At 35.8% G+C, this 20,927-nt stretch overlaps 1 protein-coding gene across 1 annotated transcript in view; it reads left to right on the top strand.

The window, feature by feature from the left end:
* Positions 1-20,927, top strand: part of POLA1 (DNA polymerase alpha 1, catalytic subunit) — a 296,489-nt gene that overhangs the window by 124,845 nt on the left and 150,717 nt on the right. The window contains exons 31-34 of the mRNA XM_019529154.1: positions 2,030-2,161; positions 5,632-5,806; positions 15,408-15,589; positions 17,608-17,739. Coding sequence (XP_019384699.1) covers positions 2,030-2,161; positions 5,632-5,806; positions 15,408-15,589; positions 17,608-17,739 — 621 coding nt within the window. The remainder of the gene's footprint in view (positions 1-2,029; positions 2,162-5,631; positions 5,807-15,407; positions 15,590-17,607; positions 17,740-20,927) is intronic.

Below are 20,927 nucleotides of genomic sequence, written 5' to 3'. Positions count from 1 at the left end.
TCCTGTATTATACATTTAATTAAGTGGGGTAAGATACCATAAATATACGATTTAAATATAGTTTTTCTTTTATTATCATGCAGATAGATGTGTGAAAACTATTATTCCAAATGGTCTCCCATTGTTCCTGGTGGCCTCTTCAGCACTAATTTCTGATCCAGTGTCATTGGCTCACTTTGTCATAAACAATGTTTTTTTTTTCTATATGGTTATTTAACATTGCTTTATATAACACAGAACATAGGCCTGTGTTTCGTAAGTGTCACCAAGATTTTTTCAAATACTATCAAATTTCCACAGATGGAAGTGTATCAGTTGCAGATATTGGAAAAATAGGATTTTAATGTCACCTGCAGTATGTTGTATTACTTCAAAAGAGCTAAATATATTTTCTTTGAGTAATTGTCCAAAATGTATTATACCAATAAGTTCCCAGGTATTAAAGTTTCCTACTAAGTTTTATTAGTAGTAAATTTGGTTTTATTATGAAAAGGTGCTAAAGATGATGGGTATGAGTTTAATTTCTTATGTGTATGTCCCAGTTATGCAAAGTTCTGTTCTTAAAGGGGTAATTATTGAATTTGGTCTAGCAGATTTCTTTAGCCATGGTTTTATATTAAGTTTGACTGCTGAACAGTAGGTTTGCTCTATCTTTATCAAGTGCTTATTGTGAGTTGGTGTTACTTAGTAAACCATATTTCTAAGTTGGCTGGCTTGATAATAATATTTAATGTTTGGAAGCATTAATCTCCCACTAATCTCCCTTGCTGAGGCTTTTCCAGGATAGATTTTTTTTTGGATCTAGGTTTCTTATTTCTCCAAATAAATTTGTTTATCTTAATTTACTGCTGATCTAAGAGATTTGCTGGCACTATAGAAATAGAAAACTAATTCAATCTAAAATATTAGTCTTAATTGCTGCAGTTCTACCTAACCATGACATTTTATATTTTGACCTATTATCTAATTCCATTCTGATTCTTCAATCAAAGGAATGCAATTATAACTGTAAAAGTCCTGCCATTTTTTAAGTAAGAGTTACCCCTAAGTATTTTAATGAAGTAGTTACCCATTTATATTTACTGTATAACCATATTTTATTTCTTTCTGTATATCTGGTCCTACCCCAATGTGGGAAGTGACTTTTCTATCCCAGCTTTTCCACAACATCATTGTCTTTACTGGATTGCTTTCTGGTGCACAAGTTAATGGTGAATAAAGTAGCAATGAAAACTTGCAAGCTTTCATGTTGGTACTAATATAGGCAGCTTATCTTTATTAAAAGTTATTGTCTGCCTTTTTCTTGAGGACCAACATGTCTACAAATATTGTACTAGCACTTAGTTTTAGTTGTAATTTGAAACAAGAAATTATCTCCTGTTTAATTACTGCATACTCTGGTATTTTATTGCTTTTGAAATATTAAGTGTTAAACACCTTGACAAATTATACTGATAAAATTGCAAATGAGCATGGCAATAATGAATTTTAAAAATGAAATAATTATAGAAATGAAAGGAAAAACATTTAATGGTGAAATTCTAGATGATGTTGAATGTATGAGAATATTCAAAACCTGAAAATATTCAAACCCAAACGCTTTAACACATTCGTTACAAAGTGTATTAGGTATTACTTTTATAGTTAGAATTAGCCTTTGCAGTCACAGACCAGTATTCTTTCAAATTTTGTATTAAATTCAGTTTTTAACAATTCTGGTTATTTTTGACTATGCTTGAGTTTTTATTATGTCTTTGTTTTTCAGATAGTAATTTTTAAATCACAGGACATTCTTACAATAGAACCCCCCCAAAAAAACTTGCATGTAAAACCTGACATGTTGGAAAGATGATCGCTATTTTTAGTGTTTTGGATGTATGCCGTGCTCTGTATATGCTGTCTGGTGAACATAGAAGGATGATGAAGTTAGCTACTTTTAACACTGCCTTTTTTTTTTTTACTGCATAGAGTTGTGTGGCATGTCATTAGTATGTTTTTCTCAAAGAAATATCTTGCTTTGATCTTTTAGGCATTGACAAAAGATCCTCAAGATTATCCTGACAAAAAAAGCTTGCCACATGTGCATGTTGCCATGTGGATAAACTCTCAGGGAGGCCGAAAGGTGAAATCAGGCGATACAGTGTCGTATGTCATCTGTCAGGTAAAAATGTTGTGACTTACGGCTAAATACCATTTGTGAGATTTTGGGAGACGGAAGATGAAGTCTGCTCAGCTCCTAGGAAAACAGAGTTCCTTTATCTTGATAATTGTACTGAATTTTAAAGGAGGACTATTAAGTTATGTATGCATTAAATATGACAATGGTTTATAAGATCAGAAAGACCATTGTGATGATGCTTTGTTCATTTGCATGACCCAGACCTTAGGACTTCCCTGTATTAATTTCTGCTTGAGTATAAAGCATTTGTTTAAAGAGAGGACCAAGTATGATTAAAATATTCCCAGTAAAGGACTTTCTATTATGGACCTTGGTAAGTTTATTTCAGTGGTTAATGACCAACTGTGCTTTGTCTTTGTTACTGGATCTTTCTGTCTCCTTGCTTTATTAGATTGTATAGGCCTCTATTTTCATGTTTCTGTTCCCAGCATAGTCGTCTCTCGACTACCTCTAAGCAAAATAAATTTGAGTTCCTTATGTCTTTCATTATGAGGTGGGTTTTAATCTGTTAATTGTTCCATTGGGTCTTCTCTGAGCCCCTTCCAACTTTTCAACTTTCTTCTTGAAATGATTATACCAGAACTGGTTACTTTATAAGTTTCCAATTTATTCTTCTTTGATTGTTGGCTGTAAAATAGCTTTCAACAGGGGACCTTTCTTCTCAAGTCCCAGCCTTAGCTGCTTTTCAGCACTGGCCAAGGCTGTGTGTGCAGATGCACATGTACTTGTTTCAAGTGCATGCATGTATATGCGGTTGCTTAATGGAAGGCCATTTTTGGTAGCAGTGGCTTCAGTTCATAGAATAGGCTTTCTTCAGGCTCTGCCTGATGCCTTTAGCTCACATCAGTTTTTACCTAGTACTAAGGTGGCATCCTGGCAGGTTTCTAGAGTAATGACTGGGTTTCTCTATAATGACTTGGCTGTTGGGCCAACATTTTTTTCATGCCTACATGTCTGTCTGGGTGATGAATTCTGCATATTCTTTGAGGCTACAGTCTTTAGGGTTAAAGTAAATAAGGCCATCCTTTGCATTTTTGCTTGATAATCAATTCTTTACATCGTGGAAACTCAGCCTTCAGCCCACAGGCCAAATGCGACTTGTGGAGCCATTGTAGGGCTTCCCATGGGTCCAGAAATTTGGCAGCGGGAGAGCAACAGCTATTACTGTGGCCATCTTTCCCCCTACCAAATTCCCAAATCCCATTCCCTGTGTGGCTGGTTAGAGCCAAGTTGGTCTCTGTCCCCCGCAGGGCTGGACTGTCCCCCACCACTTCTGGATTGGGGCTTGGCCATGCCCCCTTCCTTCCCCATGGGACCAGGTCATATTCCCTTCCACCTCCAGAGCCAGGCCATGCCCCTTTCCTCTCCCTTGCAGGGCTGCATTGAGGCTGGCTTGCCTCCTGCCTCTGTGTGGCCGGATGGTGCCCATCACGCCCGTGCTTGATCGGGAGCACTGGCTGGATCTGACCCATGGATGGACTGGGCACTGCCAATTCAGCCTACCAGGAGAAAGGTTGGGGATGACTGCTTTACACAGTGCCACTAACTCCTACCTGTGTAACTGTTTGATTTGTATTGAAGTAACATGGCCTAAAACCAGAATCTGTATCAAGGCTTGTACAGACCGCAGCAGGGCTGCCTCTTCTGATAGGAGAATTATTGACTACTGATCAGTTACCATATTATGCAGTCAAAGAAGTAGGGAAGTTGGACAAGAGGAAGATTAAACTTGTCAATTAAAAGCTGTATCAGAATTCTCTGTTAAATACACAATTCTTAGAGGGCAGAATTGTGTTGTATCGAGCAGCGTAAGCGCTGGCATTTCCTAGCATTGGGTACTTGACTTCCAATATAAATAATCTTTTAATTTGGGGCTTTTTATATGAAGTACAACATATAAATACATATACCCTACAGTCACCAGGATAATGTGTGAAATTTTCTACACTTTGGATTTGTAGTAAAATAAATATGAATCTTGCAGACTATAACGTACTGGATATTTTCAGTGTTCAAAGCAGCAGAACTGGAAAAGTGATTACCTATAGTGGACCTCTGTTTCAGTCCATTTTTTTCTGTTTAAACACTAAAAAAAATACTATTTTCAATTTAATGTCTATGCTCAGCCCATCATAGGGAAGATTGTGGAGCTGATGAAAGCTGGAAAATGGGCATGGCTGAGATGAGACAATGGTGAAGAAGAATGTAATTGGTGAGAGAAGGGAGCTGAAGTCATCACATGACAATTATTTTTGCAAAACAGCTGGATGCTTTTGAATAGTCAAAGTTAATTTTGTTTTGAATTTTATAAAGTGTTCCTTATTAGAAAGAACAATAAAGTTTTAGCTCTGCTCTGAGTAAAAAAACATTATCAGTAAACAAAGACTGATGACCCTGATTAAACAAAAGACATTGGGGCCATGATTCTACTGGGCAAGATGTACTAGATAAAATCCTAGAATTCATACAGGTAAATGTAGTGAGCTGGTTGAGGTAAATCCCCTTATGCTTTACTCCCAACACCTGTTACTTATTAAAACTACAGCTTCTATTTTCAGCTCAGTTATGCCTATCTTAATTGGCATTTGTTAAAAAATTAACTTTTCCCACAAGCATATGTACTTTTCAGATTTAAGATGCATCTTCCTGAAATTATTTGGTTTCTCCTCCTGTCTCCCCCCACTGGAGTTTTAGTGCATGTTGGCTTCTACTCCAATAACCCAGTTTTATTCATGTATAAACTTCTGACCAAAATAGTCTTGATTTCTTAACTTCTCTTACAGTTGCTTCATTTTGTGTTGTATCTTTTGCCTGGCTATACCATGGGTTGGCAACTTACGGCCCACAGGCTGGATCTAGCTGCAGGTCTATTGGATCTGGCTCATGGAGCTGCGGGCTGGGTGCATGCTGTGTTGCAGTGGGATGAAGCAGCAGTAGCAGACCGGGTTGGTAGCCCCAGCCTGTGGTGGCCCTGAGCTGGATTGCATTGGCTCACGGCTCCAAAACTACTGGACAATTAATTTATATTTTAGCAAATTTACCATGATTTGGAATCTGCTGGTTATGTGGAGTGATAAGTGCACCTTGTCTAATGTAAGGTGATCTAGAATGCATGACCTCTGCATAGTTTTAACCTGAGGAATGGTTACAGTATGTTTTCATTTAGTATTTTGGAATTGACAGATGGGACTGTTTACTTTGTCTACTCTTACTGACCACACTCATAGGTTCCAATAATGCAATATGTATTTGCAGTCTTGAACTTGATGGTTGATACCAGCAACAATTATGTAATACGTTTTCCCTATTTTCATTGAACTTGAATTATATATGTAAAGTAGATTCTGTTGGATAAGTTTTTTTTTTTTAAACCGTTACAAAGCTTAAAGTCTAATTTGACCTCCAGCGTGGATGTGGCTTTTATATAGTCTGTCTGTTTATGTCCCTTTTAGGATGGATCAAATCTGAGTGCCAGCCAGAGAGCATATGCTCCAGAACAGCTGCAGAAACAAGAAAATCTTACTATTGATACTCAATACTACCTGTCGCAACAAATACACCCAGTAGTGGCTCGAATTTGCGAGCCCATAGATGGAATTGATTCTGTTCTCATTGCAACATGGTTAGGTAGGTATCAGAAACTTCCTTTAATCTTAAGAACTCTAGGAGAGGCAGTGAGGGAAAGTAATGTGTGCCACTTCTTAATAGGACTATTGAAGGATGCTGTTCTCCAGATCAGTCTTTGATGGGGAAAAACAGTTGTCCTGCCCAGTGCATAAAAAGCATATTAACGAGGATCTGATTGTATGCTTATTTGCATGAGTGGATCCACAAACTGCAGTGGAATTATTTGCTTGGGGGGGGGGGGGTTGTTTTGTTTTGTTCTTTTACCACGGATGAAGATTGCATAAGCTAGCTCTGAATTAGAAGTGGAATGTTGACAAATGTCAACAATATTGTATCTTCCCAAGATTTTCTTTAAATTGCTAAAACATGCAAAGCAGTTATGAACTAAGCACACTCTGGCATCTTTCCAGAAAAAAATAGATATTCAAGCTTTGATCTTTTTAGACTCTAACAAAAGGACATCCTTTTTCAGATATAGAACAATAAAATATAGAATTGCTAGTTTTCATTCAGCCTGTGAGGGGTGGATGCTCCTTTTCTTGGAAGACTTTTTTCTTTAGAAGATTTCAAAAGTAATAGAGGTCACTTTTTTTCTACCCTGACACATACAGAAAGACATCCCTTTCCCTTGCAGTAGTTTCCTATCTAGAGGGGAAAATACCAAAAATTTGAAAGTTGCTCACAAATCTTCCTTAAAATCAGGTTTATTTTTCATACAGTCATTGAAAACATGACTACATATACATCTATTAGAAAAAATATTTCCTAGGCACGAGTAATAAATAGTTATGAGCTCTTAATGGTAAGTGAGATCTGGGACTCCTATGTCAAAAAATACAAAATTAAAAAAAATAATGATTCTATTATTGAGGGAACTTGACATTTGGGTGATGGTCACGTAGGTAAAGCATTTAAAGTTGTTTCTGACGTAACCATTTATTTAATCAAGCAAGGAGACGATTCTCAAACTTTATTGTGCTTTCATTACAGATTTCTGACTAGAATTTAGAAATGCTCAACGTCCATAGATGAGGCAGATTTTCAGGAGAACTAAACTCCTATTTAGGTACCTAAATGAAATGGTCAGATATTAAAAACGGAACATAACTTTAAGATCATCCATTAAATACATACACTTTTTGCGGTGCAGTAAATTCAAGATGGAATCTCTTTTCTGGTCTAGTATCATATCTGTATTGTAGGTATCTTTAGTTCTTTGAGACCAGAACATATATATACAACTATTGTGGCCTCTGAGCAGAAATAACAACCAGATGTGTTCAGTTTGATCTCTTCAGGCACCTGAAGTTTTCTTATTTTGATGTTGGCAAAACTTCATCTGTAACATTTAAACTGAGTTGGCTAATGGGAGCATAGTTTTTTTCAGGGTCCTGCATAATAGGATAGATATTATTCTTCCATAAGTAGTCAAAGTTGTGAATCCTTGAGTAATCTAATCAGAGTCTAGTTACTCTGGGACCTTCCTATGATAGTTGTGATGGCCATATATTTTCTTTGAAAGGCATCAGAAAATGGTTTTTTCTACAGTGATTAGGATGTCCCTCTAGTTTGTTCTGTTCACCAATCAAGTCTTTTGGGCTGTCAGTTTAATGGGTTTTTGTTCTACCTAGTGCCTTAAGCCCTGTTTTCCTCTAACCCTATAAATTGTCCAAGAACTTTCCTCTCAGAAGACCAGTCCTCCATTTTGAAAAATTTCAGTAAAATGCAATATCCAGTGAATTTGATCTTGTTTACCTCTCATGGTATTCCACTGTTTTGGTCTGATTTACAACATTTTAATGAGAAATGCAGTATGAACTACATCAGGGGTTCCTAACCCCCAGGCTGCAGCCCAGTGCCAGGCCATGAAGGTTTGGCTGCTGGTCTGCAGGAGGGCTGACTGCCAGACCAGAAGTAACTGCGGACCGGCAAATTACAGACTGGAAGTGACCAGCATACTGCGGACTGGCAACCAACCCTTTTTTATACTGAATATAAAAAAGGGTTGGCTGCCTGTCCACAGTTTGCTGATCGCTGCTGGTCTACAATTTGCTGGTCTATGGTCACTTCTGGTCCGCAGCTTAAAAATGCAGTCCTCAGCCTAAAAGGGTTGGATCCCCTGAACTAGATGCAAAGATCAAGGAACATTTTCAAGTCTCCTACTTTATATGAAACAGTTCCTTTTTCTATGCTACATTCAGTATGCCACCTCAACCATAGAGGAAGAAATGGGAAAACATTGCTGTTGTCTTTACACCCATGCACATATGAAACTGGTAAATTCAGTATCACAGCAGACACATTCAACCCTTCCAACCTAAGTGATGGAGAATGGAGCCTCAGTCCATGAATATTTAAATAAATTCACAGTATGTAGAAAGCTAGCTAAAGAATATTTATTTATTAGGATCTTGATGATAGTTTGTCTTTATCTTTGGATTTTGTAGGAAGTCTGATTAATCTTTTAGAGAGTTTCAAGTTCAGTGTTCCTGAAAATCACTGTCTCTTCCCCACTTTGGTTGTTCACAGTCTAGTAAGAAAAATATTGGATGATCAGATTAAATTGTTATCCATGGTCCCAGAGTAAATAAATTAATTTAGAGAGAGAACACTATTTTCAAAAGGTCAAAACCTATTTATTGCTGTCTTAGGATCTACTTCATATTGTCCCTTGGGATCTTATCCCTTCATAAGGTGCTTTTTGTAGAGTAGTCAACAACGGAAGCTCAAATTCTGTCATGTTCACTTTCTGTGGTGTTCTCTCTGCTTTTGAAGCTTAATGATGTTCAAAAGTATATAAGACCTGTATTTACTTAATGACCGCTCAACTTCTTTTTGGTGAAGGTGTCATTTTGAATGTGATTGCTTCACCCAGAAAGCTGAGAGAAATTGCAGCATTTTCTGTTTTATTTCTTTTCACCCTGAAGAATTCCCCTAACAATAGTGTCTGTCTTCATTTCAAGAAGAACTTCCATCTTACTCCGAATCAAGGGGCAATCCAAATTCAAAATATGATGAATAAAGGATGGATTTTGCCTTCATTATGGATAAGATCCTTAAATTTTATGCACAAAAGACAATCCGTTCAGATAATTTGGCTGCCTGGTGTTGAACAGCACAAAAAGACAAGGCATACTAGAACATTTATATTAATGTTTTTTCAGATGTGTTTGGCTGTTAGAGAGAAGTGATGACTTCTTCACTATCAGTAAACACTCATCATTTCATGGGCAGATTTCTTCCTTAACAGATGTGGGGTGTGAAGAAGGTGCAGCCCCTTGCCATGTAGAATAGTCTTCAGTATAATGCTCTCAAACATTTATTCCTTTACTAATGGCTACTCTGCTAGGAAAAAATAAAGCCCTGTGGCTAAAACTATGAGTATTAATCTTAACAGGTTTTGCTTTTGTTACATGGATAGACCTGTGACTGCATGTATCCAGAGAATGCACTTACGTGAAATTAACGTAAGCAACGCTCATCAGTTATGACACACTGTCGGTTACACAGCACTGTATGAGCAGCCCCACAAAATTGCATAGCTTCCATCATTTTCAAAGGTTGAGCTGCTTCCCCTTCATCATTTTTAATGTAATTAACCTGGGTGCAATTGCATTACAGAGTAGACAGTGGGGCTGAAAGATGCCATGCACTTGAGCAGTTTGAGGCTATACAGGTACTTGAGGCCTGTACTTGAGCTAGGTGCAGACATTTGCGGAGGTTAGATCATGTTAAAAATGACCACCTGATCTAACTTAGGTCACCCAGGTCTGGACCTTATACTAGTTAGGTAGATCTAAGTTCAAATTGTACAGAAGTTCAGAACAGTTAGATCGGTCTGAAATGTCTGACCTGATCTAAGTTAACCCTACCTTCAAGGTACACCTAACTTAGATCAAATTGGCCATCTAACTGTCCTGAACTTCTGAGCAGTTTCCAGCACAGCCCCAGGGCTGGGAAAACCCACCTGCTGGCCTAAGCTCTGGGGCTGCACTCCTCCTACCCTCTACCTAGTATCAGGTTATCCAGACACTTCCCTCCCAAGACAGACAACTTCCCATGGACTAGCCAGCCCTTCCTGAGCCTGCCAAACCTCTCATCCTGCAGGCTACTCCTGGTGCCAGTTTTACCAGCATTTGCCAGTGACAGGAGCTGAGCAAGTAAATCAGGGTGGGTAGAGGACTGGGTAGGATGAAGGGGGTCAGTTTGATGGGTCGGTTGGGTGCTAAAAATAGCCCCTGGTTCCAGGAAGTGGGCGAGAGAGCTCTGCACCCTCTGGCAGACCTTATGAGCCCCTTTGACCAAGCAGTCCCAGACCACACTAACACCCTTGCAGACCCCTCCCTCCCTTGGCAGACCTGCCTGCCTTCCCAATCCATTCTGTGGATCCTGCCTGCTCTTGTGAACCCTCCAACCCGCCCTCCCCCCCACAGCATGCTTGCCCCATGAGCCCTCCCCATCCCAATTTACCTTAGATCGGGTGGCCATTTTTAACTCTATCTAATCTCCCTCTAGCCTCCCTGAATGTCTGTATGCGCCATTTATGTAGTTAATATATGTATATTATAATGTAAGCAACAGGTAGAAATTTAGGACTCACATTGTGGTATGCAGTAAAGTTAGTTACGTGGGATAGTTTTGTACAATTTTGCAAGTTAAAAAAACTATCTTGGCAAAAAGAAAGTGCCTGTTGGTGTAATTTTATCTACTTTAGGGCTTTTGTTGGAAGAAATCAGCAAAACCCAGAACTGATATTTCTAAGAAGGCAGGGCATGACATCTTATAGACTAACTACTCTTATATTTCTAAATCAACAAATGGTTTCTAGTGTTAACCTGCCTTAACAATATAAGTGCATCTTGGCTGTTTGGTTGTGATATGGGTATTTTTAGTTTGTACTGTTGTTTAGAGCCTACAACTGTAAATTATGTAAAGTATTTTGCTGTATAAATGGGAATTTTCCTGTGCCCATATAATGTCCCTGAGAGAGATTCCATTATCCCTAAGCTCACCCAGATACTGGTCCCATATTGTTAATGCTTGACATTTTGAGCAATCCTGTATGTATCCTGTAAAGTCTAGAAAAGTCAGGACAGTAATCTCTGTTAGGCTAATAATACTGCATAGGTTTGATAGGAGATACTTTATTTTTGGTAGGCTTCTGCCTATGACTCTTTTGGGTAGAAGAAAACCATTGGTTTGAGTTACCAAAATAATTTCACAAATCTCTTTTAAATAGAAAAGATACAGTTTCAAAGTATTTATAATAGCAATTTCCAAACTAACTGCTTGACAAAATGTGTAGCTAGTCAACCACAGAGTGTGGGAGCAGTTTAATAAATTCTGGTTACTTCAGCCTTAATTAAAAAGACCTGTTCATCTATACAATGTACATACATTACTGGGTAACCTTGCATTCCACAGTATCTTCACTGCAGAGACCAGATGAGAAATGTGAGCTAACAACAGATTCAGAGCTCTTGATGCTGTAAAGTAAAGGTCAGCAACCTTTTAGGAGTGGCAGGCTGAAATAGTCTGGCACTTCCAACCCAGCTGCTGGTTAATTGTTGCTAATGGTAAACACCACGGCTTTTCTCCCAACACCAATATCTGGGTTTTGGGAGCTGGATGAAATTGCTTGGCAGGCCACATCTGCCTTGCAGGCTGTAGGTGGCTGACCTCCTCTGTAAAGTGAAAGGAACTCTATTGTATAATGCCTTTATGTGGTCTTGATGGTCAGAATTTGTTAATGAGGTGCAGGCTTTTGCTTGAAATGGGGATTTGTAACTTAGAGGAGGGTCTGTATGTGTGTGCACGTGTGTGTTTGGAACGCAAGTTATTTAATCTTTCTTTTAACTACGTTTACTGCTTGGTGTGTACTAAGCACATTTTTTTAAATATCTGAAAGAAGTGGAGGTGGTGGAGCTGCGATGGTATAGGATGTGAGAACCACCAGCTTTTGTGAGGTGAAGTATTGGACCACCTTATATAGTTCTGTGAGATGTCAGAAAAGCTTTTGGGCATCAAGCTGGGGGAGTATGCCGGATGCCTGAAAGCTTGACTAAAATCTCTACTAAATATACAGATTGGCCCAATAAGAGAGAATACTTTACATAAGTATATTAGATCATCAATTTTTAATTAACCCTTCCTACTTTTATAGAGAGGGACTGAATATGTGAAGTGGTATGTTCTATCTCAGATTCATGATGTTACAGCGTTTTATTTGGGCATAGTAAAAGAATATTGACATCTTTTCCACTTTTCTAACCAGATTAGGTTTTTAGCCATTCCAGTGTTTTGACTATACATAACTGTCTTTTAGGATTCCTATTCAAGCAATTTACTTAGTACAATGTCCCTTTATTTTAACTAAATTATTTAAAGTTTGTGTTATCTAGTTGGGAATTTTTATACTAGGGACTTCTTTGTCATTATCTCTTCAGTTAAGAAAATTGTTTAGAGTTAACACTTGGTGGGGTTTGGTTAATCAGAATAATTCTGTAATTAAAGTGTGTTTGTTTCCATTTATGCTCCATGGGATTTTAATAGAAATTCACGTTCCTAACCTCTAGGTGGCAGTACCAGATACTCTTTTCCTTTTGTTTTACAAAACCTCTAATAAGCAAAGACATAAGCAGATAAAATTTTCAGCATGCATATCTTCCAGTAAAGGTATATAGGAGTTAGGCTAAACTCAATTAAAAAAAAACCTAAGTAATTTATGGAAATTGATAAATCTATTTAGCTACCTCTAGGAGTTGCCTGGAAAATTGAAGTTTCATCTGACATTTGTGGCTTGTGCATGTTCACTGCTTGTAGTCTGGAGGAGGGAATCCCTACTCCCAAAAGGCACCTGCAGAAGTTTCAACTAAAATGCACTAAAATATTTTGAAGTTTTGTCTGTTTATTAAATGCTTTAATTTTTTTTTCTGGTTACTCACTGAAGGTTCTAACAGTTGTATTATCGTGCTCAATGGCAACTTCCAGATTTCTCTCTTTGTGTACATCTCGGTCACATAATAGTAAATGTCATGAGTTTTTCATCATTTTTTAGTTTCTAAAGGAGTATATTCTTTTTAAATCATGCATTCATACTTTTACCTTTTTAAGGTTAAGTTGATCCGTAATGCATAGCATCTAGTGATTATACCTTCATACTTAAAACTTCTCTTGTAAGTCTGAAATATTTAGGAAGCACATCTTATTTTTTCAGTATTATGAAAAGATAAGCTTTTATTACTTACAATTCTTGGGCTCTTTCATTTTTAAAAAGTGATACAAAGGCAAGAGGAACATTTTCCTATCTATTTGGATATTTTAGGCTAAATTTTGTGTGATAAATAGGATAATCTGCCCTCCAATGAGAGTTTGCAGGTTAGTGTGCTGAAATGGATTAAGTGAACCAAGTAATCATCCATGAAAGGAAGTAATAGATAATATAGGCCCCAGTACAGCAAGGTAATAAAGCTAGGAACCTGCTTTACAGCACTTGTTATCCCATTAATTTCAGTGGGACTTTTTGCATGCTGAAAGTTGTGTGTTCTTATATTCCTTGTTAAATTCCTCACCCTAATTCCTGTGTGGCTTTGCTGCACCTACTAGCTAATAATGTTATATAGTGAAGTAGTTTTCAACTTTAAAATGTGGAGCTAGGTTATTAATTTGTTTTAGTTTTTACCCATTTCCCTTTTCCTGTACCACCATCCCCCTCTTCAGAAAGGGCAAAATATGATTTTCTTTCAGTTTTATTTAGTATAATTTATTCTAGAAGTACAGTCAAATATATTTTCAGAAAGAATTGAAAATGCATTTTGGACTGGAATTTATTGTGGCACCTCTAAAATACTTGTGGCCATCTTTTACATAATAGTCACTTTTTACAGTTCATATCAGATCCTTATTGCCTTCTTTCTGAAATAAAATATGTCTTAGTGCTTTTTTTCCTTAAGACAAAATCTTAAATGTTAAAGAAGGTGTTAAAGAGGAGAGATAAAAGTTTTATTTAAAACTTATCTACCAAGTCTGTTGCAGAATGTCTTGCCTTGTTAAAAAATATACTCACTGATTTATTTGACAAAACATGCTGTCTCTCTCAAGGGACCATGGGCAAAATAGAACATTCCTATTAATGTGAGGTTTATACTGTGCAAGAGTCTACATGGTATAGAATATTAGCCTTTATGTACTGTAATTGTTCAATAATCAAAAGAAAAAATATGTGACAGAGAAGAGGTTTTTAATTGAAATTAAATAGGTTAAACTGTCATTTTGCGCTTTGTTAAAAAAAAAAGTGATTATGAAAATGATAAATATAGAGTATTTTTACATAGTGAAACTCCATAGAAAATGGTGTTGAGTTTGCTGGTATAAGTTAACGGAAATGTTTGTCGAGTTACTTTTTTAGTTCTGTGAATGTTATATGTCCTCCACTAAGTAGAGTAAAGTTAACGAAGTCTTTGTAAGGAAGAAATTAAATTAAATGTGAATCTTTTTTCAACTTCCTTAAATACAATGCTGAATTATTGTCACGCTTTACAAGAGAACGTGTTTACTGCTTGTTTTAATTTTTATAAAAACTTTCAGTTTATTATAAAACATTTCTACAGGGGATCCTTTTTTTCTTGGATGTTTTTCTTTTATTTTAAACTCAGCCATAGTTCCTCAACATTTCTCACATGTGTTCCTTAGAATATAAATTTTGATATGGCCATTTATCTAGATTCTTATTTTTAATTCTAGTGAAGGTTACAGATCAAATACACACTTGCTTTAAAAAAATTAAAAAGATGATGATGATGATTAGGCATGTTGTTAAAAACATGCCGAAAATATAGAATTCACTGCAGTCTATTGACAATTGCATTGCTAAGAAAAATTACCCTTCCTCCTTCTTTTGGTTATGAAATCAGTAGTTTTAGGACTTTATTTGTTTAAATGCTTGTGTTCTGGCAACCAAATATAAAATGTTTTGTCTCCAGTACTACCTTTTTAAATGCTACTACTGAATTTTAACAACTGCATTAGATTGAAACCTACATGCTGTTAACCACTGAGCCAAAATGAAATCGACCACTGGATTGAAATCAGAGTTGGCAGTTGTGTACGGACTTGAAGGAGTTGGTAATAGCTGTGCACCCGCATTTCTTTAATGGGGTTTTTATTCTCTGTTTTCAGTTTTAATGGTACCATTTTGATTTAAAGACTGTTTCTTAATAATGATGCACATTTTATTGAAATATTTTCAATGTAACTTAAAAAGAAAATAACAATAAAACCATCCACTAGGAGTGGTTTCCTCAGAAACAAAATGTTCTGTTGTATACTCCCATGATAGATAATGCAGTGTGCTTGTTTTATTTATAAAGCAATCTTGTGTAAAAAGATAAGTGATTTTGTTCATCTTACATGAAACTTCATCTTGGGTTAAAAATTGTAAAATGTATGTATATATATATTTTAGCAATCTTTTCCTGAATATAGATTTTTCACTATCTGAATTTACATTTTCTTCTTCCTGCTGAATCCACCCGGAAAAAAAATAACATAGCTGAATTGTTCACATTGGTCTTTGTTTGCAATTTTTATTTCTGATTAATAGGACTGGATCCTTCCCAATTCAAAGTCCATCATCATTATCATAAAGATGAAGAGAATGATGCTTTTCTTGGTGGCTTAGCACAGCTCACTGATGAAGAGAAATACAGGGATTGTGAAAGATTCAAGTTTCCCTGCCCAAAGTGTGGAACAGAGAACATTTATGACAGTGTCTTTGATGGTTCGGTTAGTTTTGATCTCTTATTTCTGTACTTCACTTTGGAAGAAAAATGTTTTTGCATGATAAAAAAAAAGAGGAGGAGGGAAGGGAGAGCTTTTCAAATATAGCTTATTAGAATTTGAAGCAGGGGAAGACACTCTTGTTGATAATTTTGGATGAGAGATTGTTATGTCAGTGCTCAAGTCTTTTACATTTATACGTTGTAGTCTGGAATACTGTAGTCTGGCAGCATGTGTCAGACCATTTGGCTTCATTAATCTATCTGCCTTGGTTTACAAGTGGTAGTTAGCACATTTTTTTATTTTTAGTATTTATCTCAACTCCTGAATAACTTGCAATTCTCCATTTAATGAAGTTTGTCTGTAGCAATGACATTTTTTTTTAATCCTAAATCATATTAATTGGAACAAAGTGGTTTTGAAAATCTCTGTTTATCTTTTTACAACCCACTTCCCTTCTTTTTGACAAAAGGTTTTTCTCTGTTATCTTTCCTTCTGTCTTTGTATATTGGACGTAAAAAGTCATAGGGGTACATTCCTGTCAAGAAGTTCTGCCAAAAAATGTATCTCTGACCTTGGATCAGAACTTGAAACAGAGCCAAGTATTTAACTCCACTGTGATGTTATGCATGTATTAGTCATTGGCAAATTAGCAGGCTGCAGAATAATGGAAACCTTGAAAATTAAAGCAAATAAATCTTTTATCTAAATTAAAAGTAATTATTTTAAGTTAATTTGGACAAACAGCAGATGTTTTGCATTTTTTTGAATCAAAACAAAGCAGTTACTGGAAGCAAGTGAGAAGAAAAGACAGACACAGATCAGCAATACTTTGTAAATCCTTGACTTTTGCTTCATTACAGCTGTAAATAAGATAGTTAATTGCACAGAGGCTTGACAACTTGCAGATGGGCTAACTGTAGAAGAGCGGATGTCAAGCTCTAAAATCTCTTCCACCTGGAATTGCTTAGTGTTGTGGGTGGAGGATACAGCTAGAATGTATCAGAAAAGCATAGACTTTAAGTCTTAACAGAAAAAACCTCTCTCGCAAACTGTTATAATAATGTGAGGAGTTCATTGATCATGAAAATTTCACTGGCTTAACATCAGCTGTCTATAGTCAGTTCCAAGGGCATGTCTGCATCATCAAAAGTCCGCCTCCATTAGGAGTGCTACCTTGAAGCCCACCAGGTGTGTGCTACATCCTAAAACAAGTTCTTACTGTGGCACTGGGTGCATGCCACTAAGCAGAGCTCAGCGGTCTTATTCATGGGAACCTAGCACTGAACTAAGACTGCTACATGACATCTATTTTGGGATGTAATACACATTCCATATGTTATTGGTATGCTCCTTAGTCTTGTCCTCAGGCATACACAGGCCCTTAGGATCAGAAAAAGTCCATTACAGAAACATGTTTGAACATTCTGATAGACCAATCCAATATAGTCTATGGTGTTTAACTACAATGGTTATTTATTATTTCTGCTTTTAATGAGTATAAGCTTGAAACAAAAAGATGGCATTGTTTTAAACTCTTGCAAGCACATCTTCAGCCATTCTAAGACTGATCAATAGTCTTAGAATGGGCAGGATGTTGGTGTAGTTGATAAAATGAGAAGCCTGGCTCATTCAGTGAGATTGATTTTTTGCCATAGATTTCACTACTTTATTTTATTCACTAGTTGAATAAAATCTCTTGAGGCAAGTGATCTGGTAAGTTCTCCAGATGACATTAATTTTAGGATAGTGTGAAAAGTCTATGAGTCTTGTTGGACATGATTCTTTAGGGAGAGGAGGGAGTGTCCAAATGTAATGAGAGGACCTAACACACGTCAAGGGTATTTATGGTTCTAAAATATATTGTATTTTTGCACATTTTGTATATTTGTGTTGTGTATATGTATACTTTTATAGTTTGTGTATTGTAAGTCCATGTCTTTATGTATACTGTATATGCATTTTCTTGTCATAAGTACCTAGTATCCTGGGATTTTGTTTTTAAACCTTATTTTTTTTGGCAGGGACAGTTTCTTGAACCCAGCTTGCAACAATGCAGTAAGAAAGAATGTAATGAGCTCCCTTTCTGCCACGTTACACAAATGAACAACAAATTACTTTTGGATATTAGGTGTTACCTAAAAAAATATTATAATGTAAGTATCCAGAAATTATTCTTCGTAATTTTAAATGCAAGTTTCTAATGGGTTTTCAGTTTTCATATTGTGACAGAAATTACTCATTATTTAATGTGCTTTACAATACCTGAAAGAAAAAGAAAAAATACATTTCCCTATAACTAATATGGTGATTTTTCTTCTCATTACAATTGATCAGTAATCTTAAATTCTAACTTAAAAACCCTTTTCTCATAAATAGTAATAATAAACTTCTTTGCTCTAAATGTCTGATAGATAAGAATATCTTAAGTTTTGCATTTTAAACTAGGTGTCAGCCATATTACAAACATAGTGGGTTTTTTATATTCTAAAATGTTAAGAAAAAGTGAACTGACTCAAATATATTACTGTACTTGGCGAGGGGTGGGAATCTATGAAGTGGGGAGCTGAATAATAACTTTAAAGCAGATATTTTTTCAAGATGTTGTATTATGAACAGCCTACTAATACGAGAAAACCGGCCTTGTCCAAAGGATGTTCTAAAGGATTGTTGAAAAAAAATTACTGCTCTTTCGGTTATTCATCTTTCAGTCTAGCTTTCAAACCCAACACGTTACAAGCACAATGGTTTTCACACTGTCCCATAGCGTGTGAAGGGCTGTGTAATGTTGAAATTCAGTACTTCAGAATTTCAGTAAGGGGTCACTGACAGATTGAAGGAGATATTGCTTAGTTCTTGTGTTCAGTTTATGAAGCTGGAAACAGCTACTTTAATTATCAGAGTATTCAAGTGTCCTGCAACTAACTAGTTTATTTTTTATAGCTCGCAGGCCATCTTAATATAAATTGAAGTATGTTTGATTGTACATTCAGTGAAATATGTGTGTATGTATGTCCCATTTTTCTTTCTGGTAGTAATATGAATATTAAATAGATCATGGGACCGAAGGTAAGAGAATTTGGTATTTTTTTAAACGTTAAGGTTTTTTTAATGGTTGCTGGTTAGGAAAAAATATACTTCTCTGCTACACTTAATATGTTTAATGTGCTCAAAATACAAATACATTTTAAAATAGATATTTCATTTTTAGAGTTATACATAGCCATTGTAGTTCAGATGTTTGGAAGTGTCCTCAAACTTCCAGGTCCTTCAGTTTTTTGGATATGTAATTTCAGGCCTAGCTTTTAGAGTTGGTAAGCACACAATATTCCACTGGAAGCAAATAGATATTTCAGATGCCCTTAATTTCTGAAAAAAGGCCCTTGGTATCTAAAATTGAATGAAGAAAGTGAGACTGCCTTTAACAATATAACTTTGAATAACTACATTAGCAAACTGACATCTCACTTTGTTTAATATTACAGAACATGTTTACAGAAAATTACAGTAGTAGAAATATTAATATTAGTTATAATTGATAAGTAATATTACATTTTTGGATTGTTTAAAAAATTTGTATATTGTGTATTGATACACTGATAAGTTTCCTAGTAACAGATAGTTTCTGAACTTGTAAATAAGAATTTTAAGATCCTGTTTTTAGAAGGAGCCCAATAGATCCTTAAAGTGTTAAATTTAGTCACTTCTTTAGAAGGTGAAGACGTTGGTAGGTATTTTAATTGGGTAAAATTACATCCAGATTTCAGATCTCATGTTAAGCAGAAAGAATAGCTATTGTAACTCTGTCTGTCCATGTTGGTAATATCTCAGTATAGGCATGTTCCCCATCATTATACAATCAGGTAATGAGCAATGACACCTTGCAATTTGATTTTAAACAACAACAAAACTTAATTGCAAGGTTCATTATATTCTGCCTTTTTTAATATCGTGTTCCATGGTCCATACAAATGGTGATTGAATAAAAGTTCATACTGGGCTCCCTCTAATGGAAGTTACAGCAATGTAATAATGAGTGTTTTGAATATAGATAGGTCTGCTGGTAGGTATATATGGTGTTAGATGAGTTTGGTGTTAGATTTATTTATTATTTGGACTGTATTTTGGAGGTTAAAAAGAGTTATATGAATGTGAATGCTAGGTGTCGTGATAAATCTTTAGGACTTAGGGGGATGACTGTACTTTCAGATCTGACTTCTGAATGAGATGATCTATTTAGTCTTGAAAAAGGAACTCTCATTGAATTGGAATAACAGATAGGCAGGTGCCATGAGCATTGGTTCTCTTCCACCTAGTACTTATACTAGTTGTGGAACAGCTGGAGTTGAAAATTTTCAAATGGATTTTGGGCTAATAGATACATAATCTTATAAACTACAACAACACACATGGGAGTAGTTGAGGAGAAGAAACAGTATGAGCAAAACATTTGATTAATCTTTTTGATACTATGTATAGCAGACCCCTATAGGAAAGACTGCCCTTCAGACGGACGTGTATACATTTAAAATAGGAAAATTAAATTGTTTAATTTGTATCTCTGTATTTTGTTTTGTATGGTAAACATTGCTTTGTTTGTCTGTGGGTAAAACTGTACATATTACTGAAGTATAAGCATGTGGGAAAGGAGCCTTTTATTGTAATCAAAAAATATAGTTAGCTACATTTTAGGTAGGCAGCTGTGCCAAGTTTTATAATTTCTTACAACATGGTCAAAAATCTTTTGAAACGAGTGAGAATCTTTTTCTGTTTATTAAGTGTGCTTTGAATCAGGTTTTAAGGGTTAAGACCATTCATTTTTTCCCCTTTATTCTATCAGAATGCCTTAAATTTATCAAACTCGACTTTACTAGGTACAAAATCTACTTGCCCACCGTTATGACAGTGCTCATAAATAGCTACCAATTTACTTGTTTGTCTTTTTTTGTCTTTTTAAAAATTTTTTTATAAAAAGATGCATAATGTAGGAGGGCAAATCAAAATTTGCAAGACTGCTGTAGTTTCTTCTGTTTTAAAAAACACATCCACCTTTGTGTAAAACACTGTCCTTTGTTCAGGAGACCAGTCTTGTTCCATTTAAAAATGAATTTTTATGAGCTGCACAAATAACATATTCATCATGTTTCCAACAGTTATGAATTGCTTAATAATATTAATGTATACAAATCTTAATCATCTTCCTTACTTTTTTGAAACTGCAAATATAGTATTTTTAAAGATGACATCCAGAGATTTTGGTTTCTTTTCAGTGGTTCATTATTCTTTTGAAAGATCGATCTTGGTTTTTTAAATTCTGCAGCAGAAGAGCAAATAGACGAAAAAG

The sequence above is a fragment of the Crocodylus porosus genome, unplaced genomic scaffold (assembly GCF_001723895.1).
Source record: "Crocodylus porosus isolate Cpor-Errol unplaced genomic scaffold, CroPor_comp1, whole genome shotgun sequence".
Taxonomy (NCBI): Eukaryota; Metazoa; Chordata; order Crocodylia; family Crocodylidae; genus Crocodylus; species Crocodylus porosus.
This window is presented reverse-complemented; position numbering and strand designations above follow the sequence as displayed.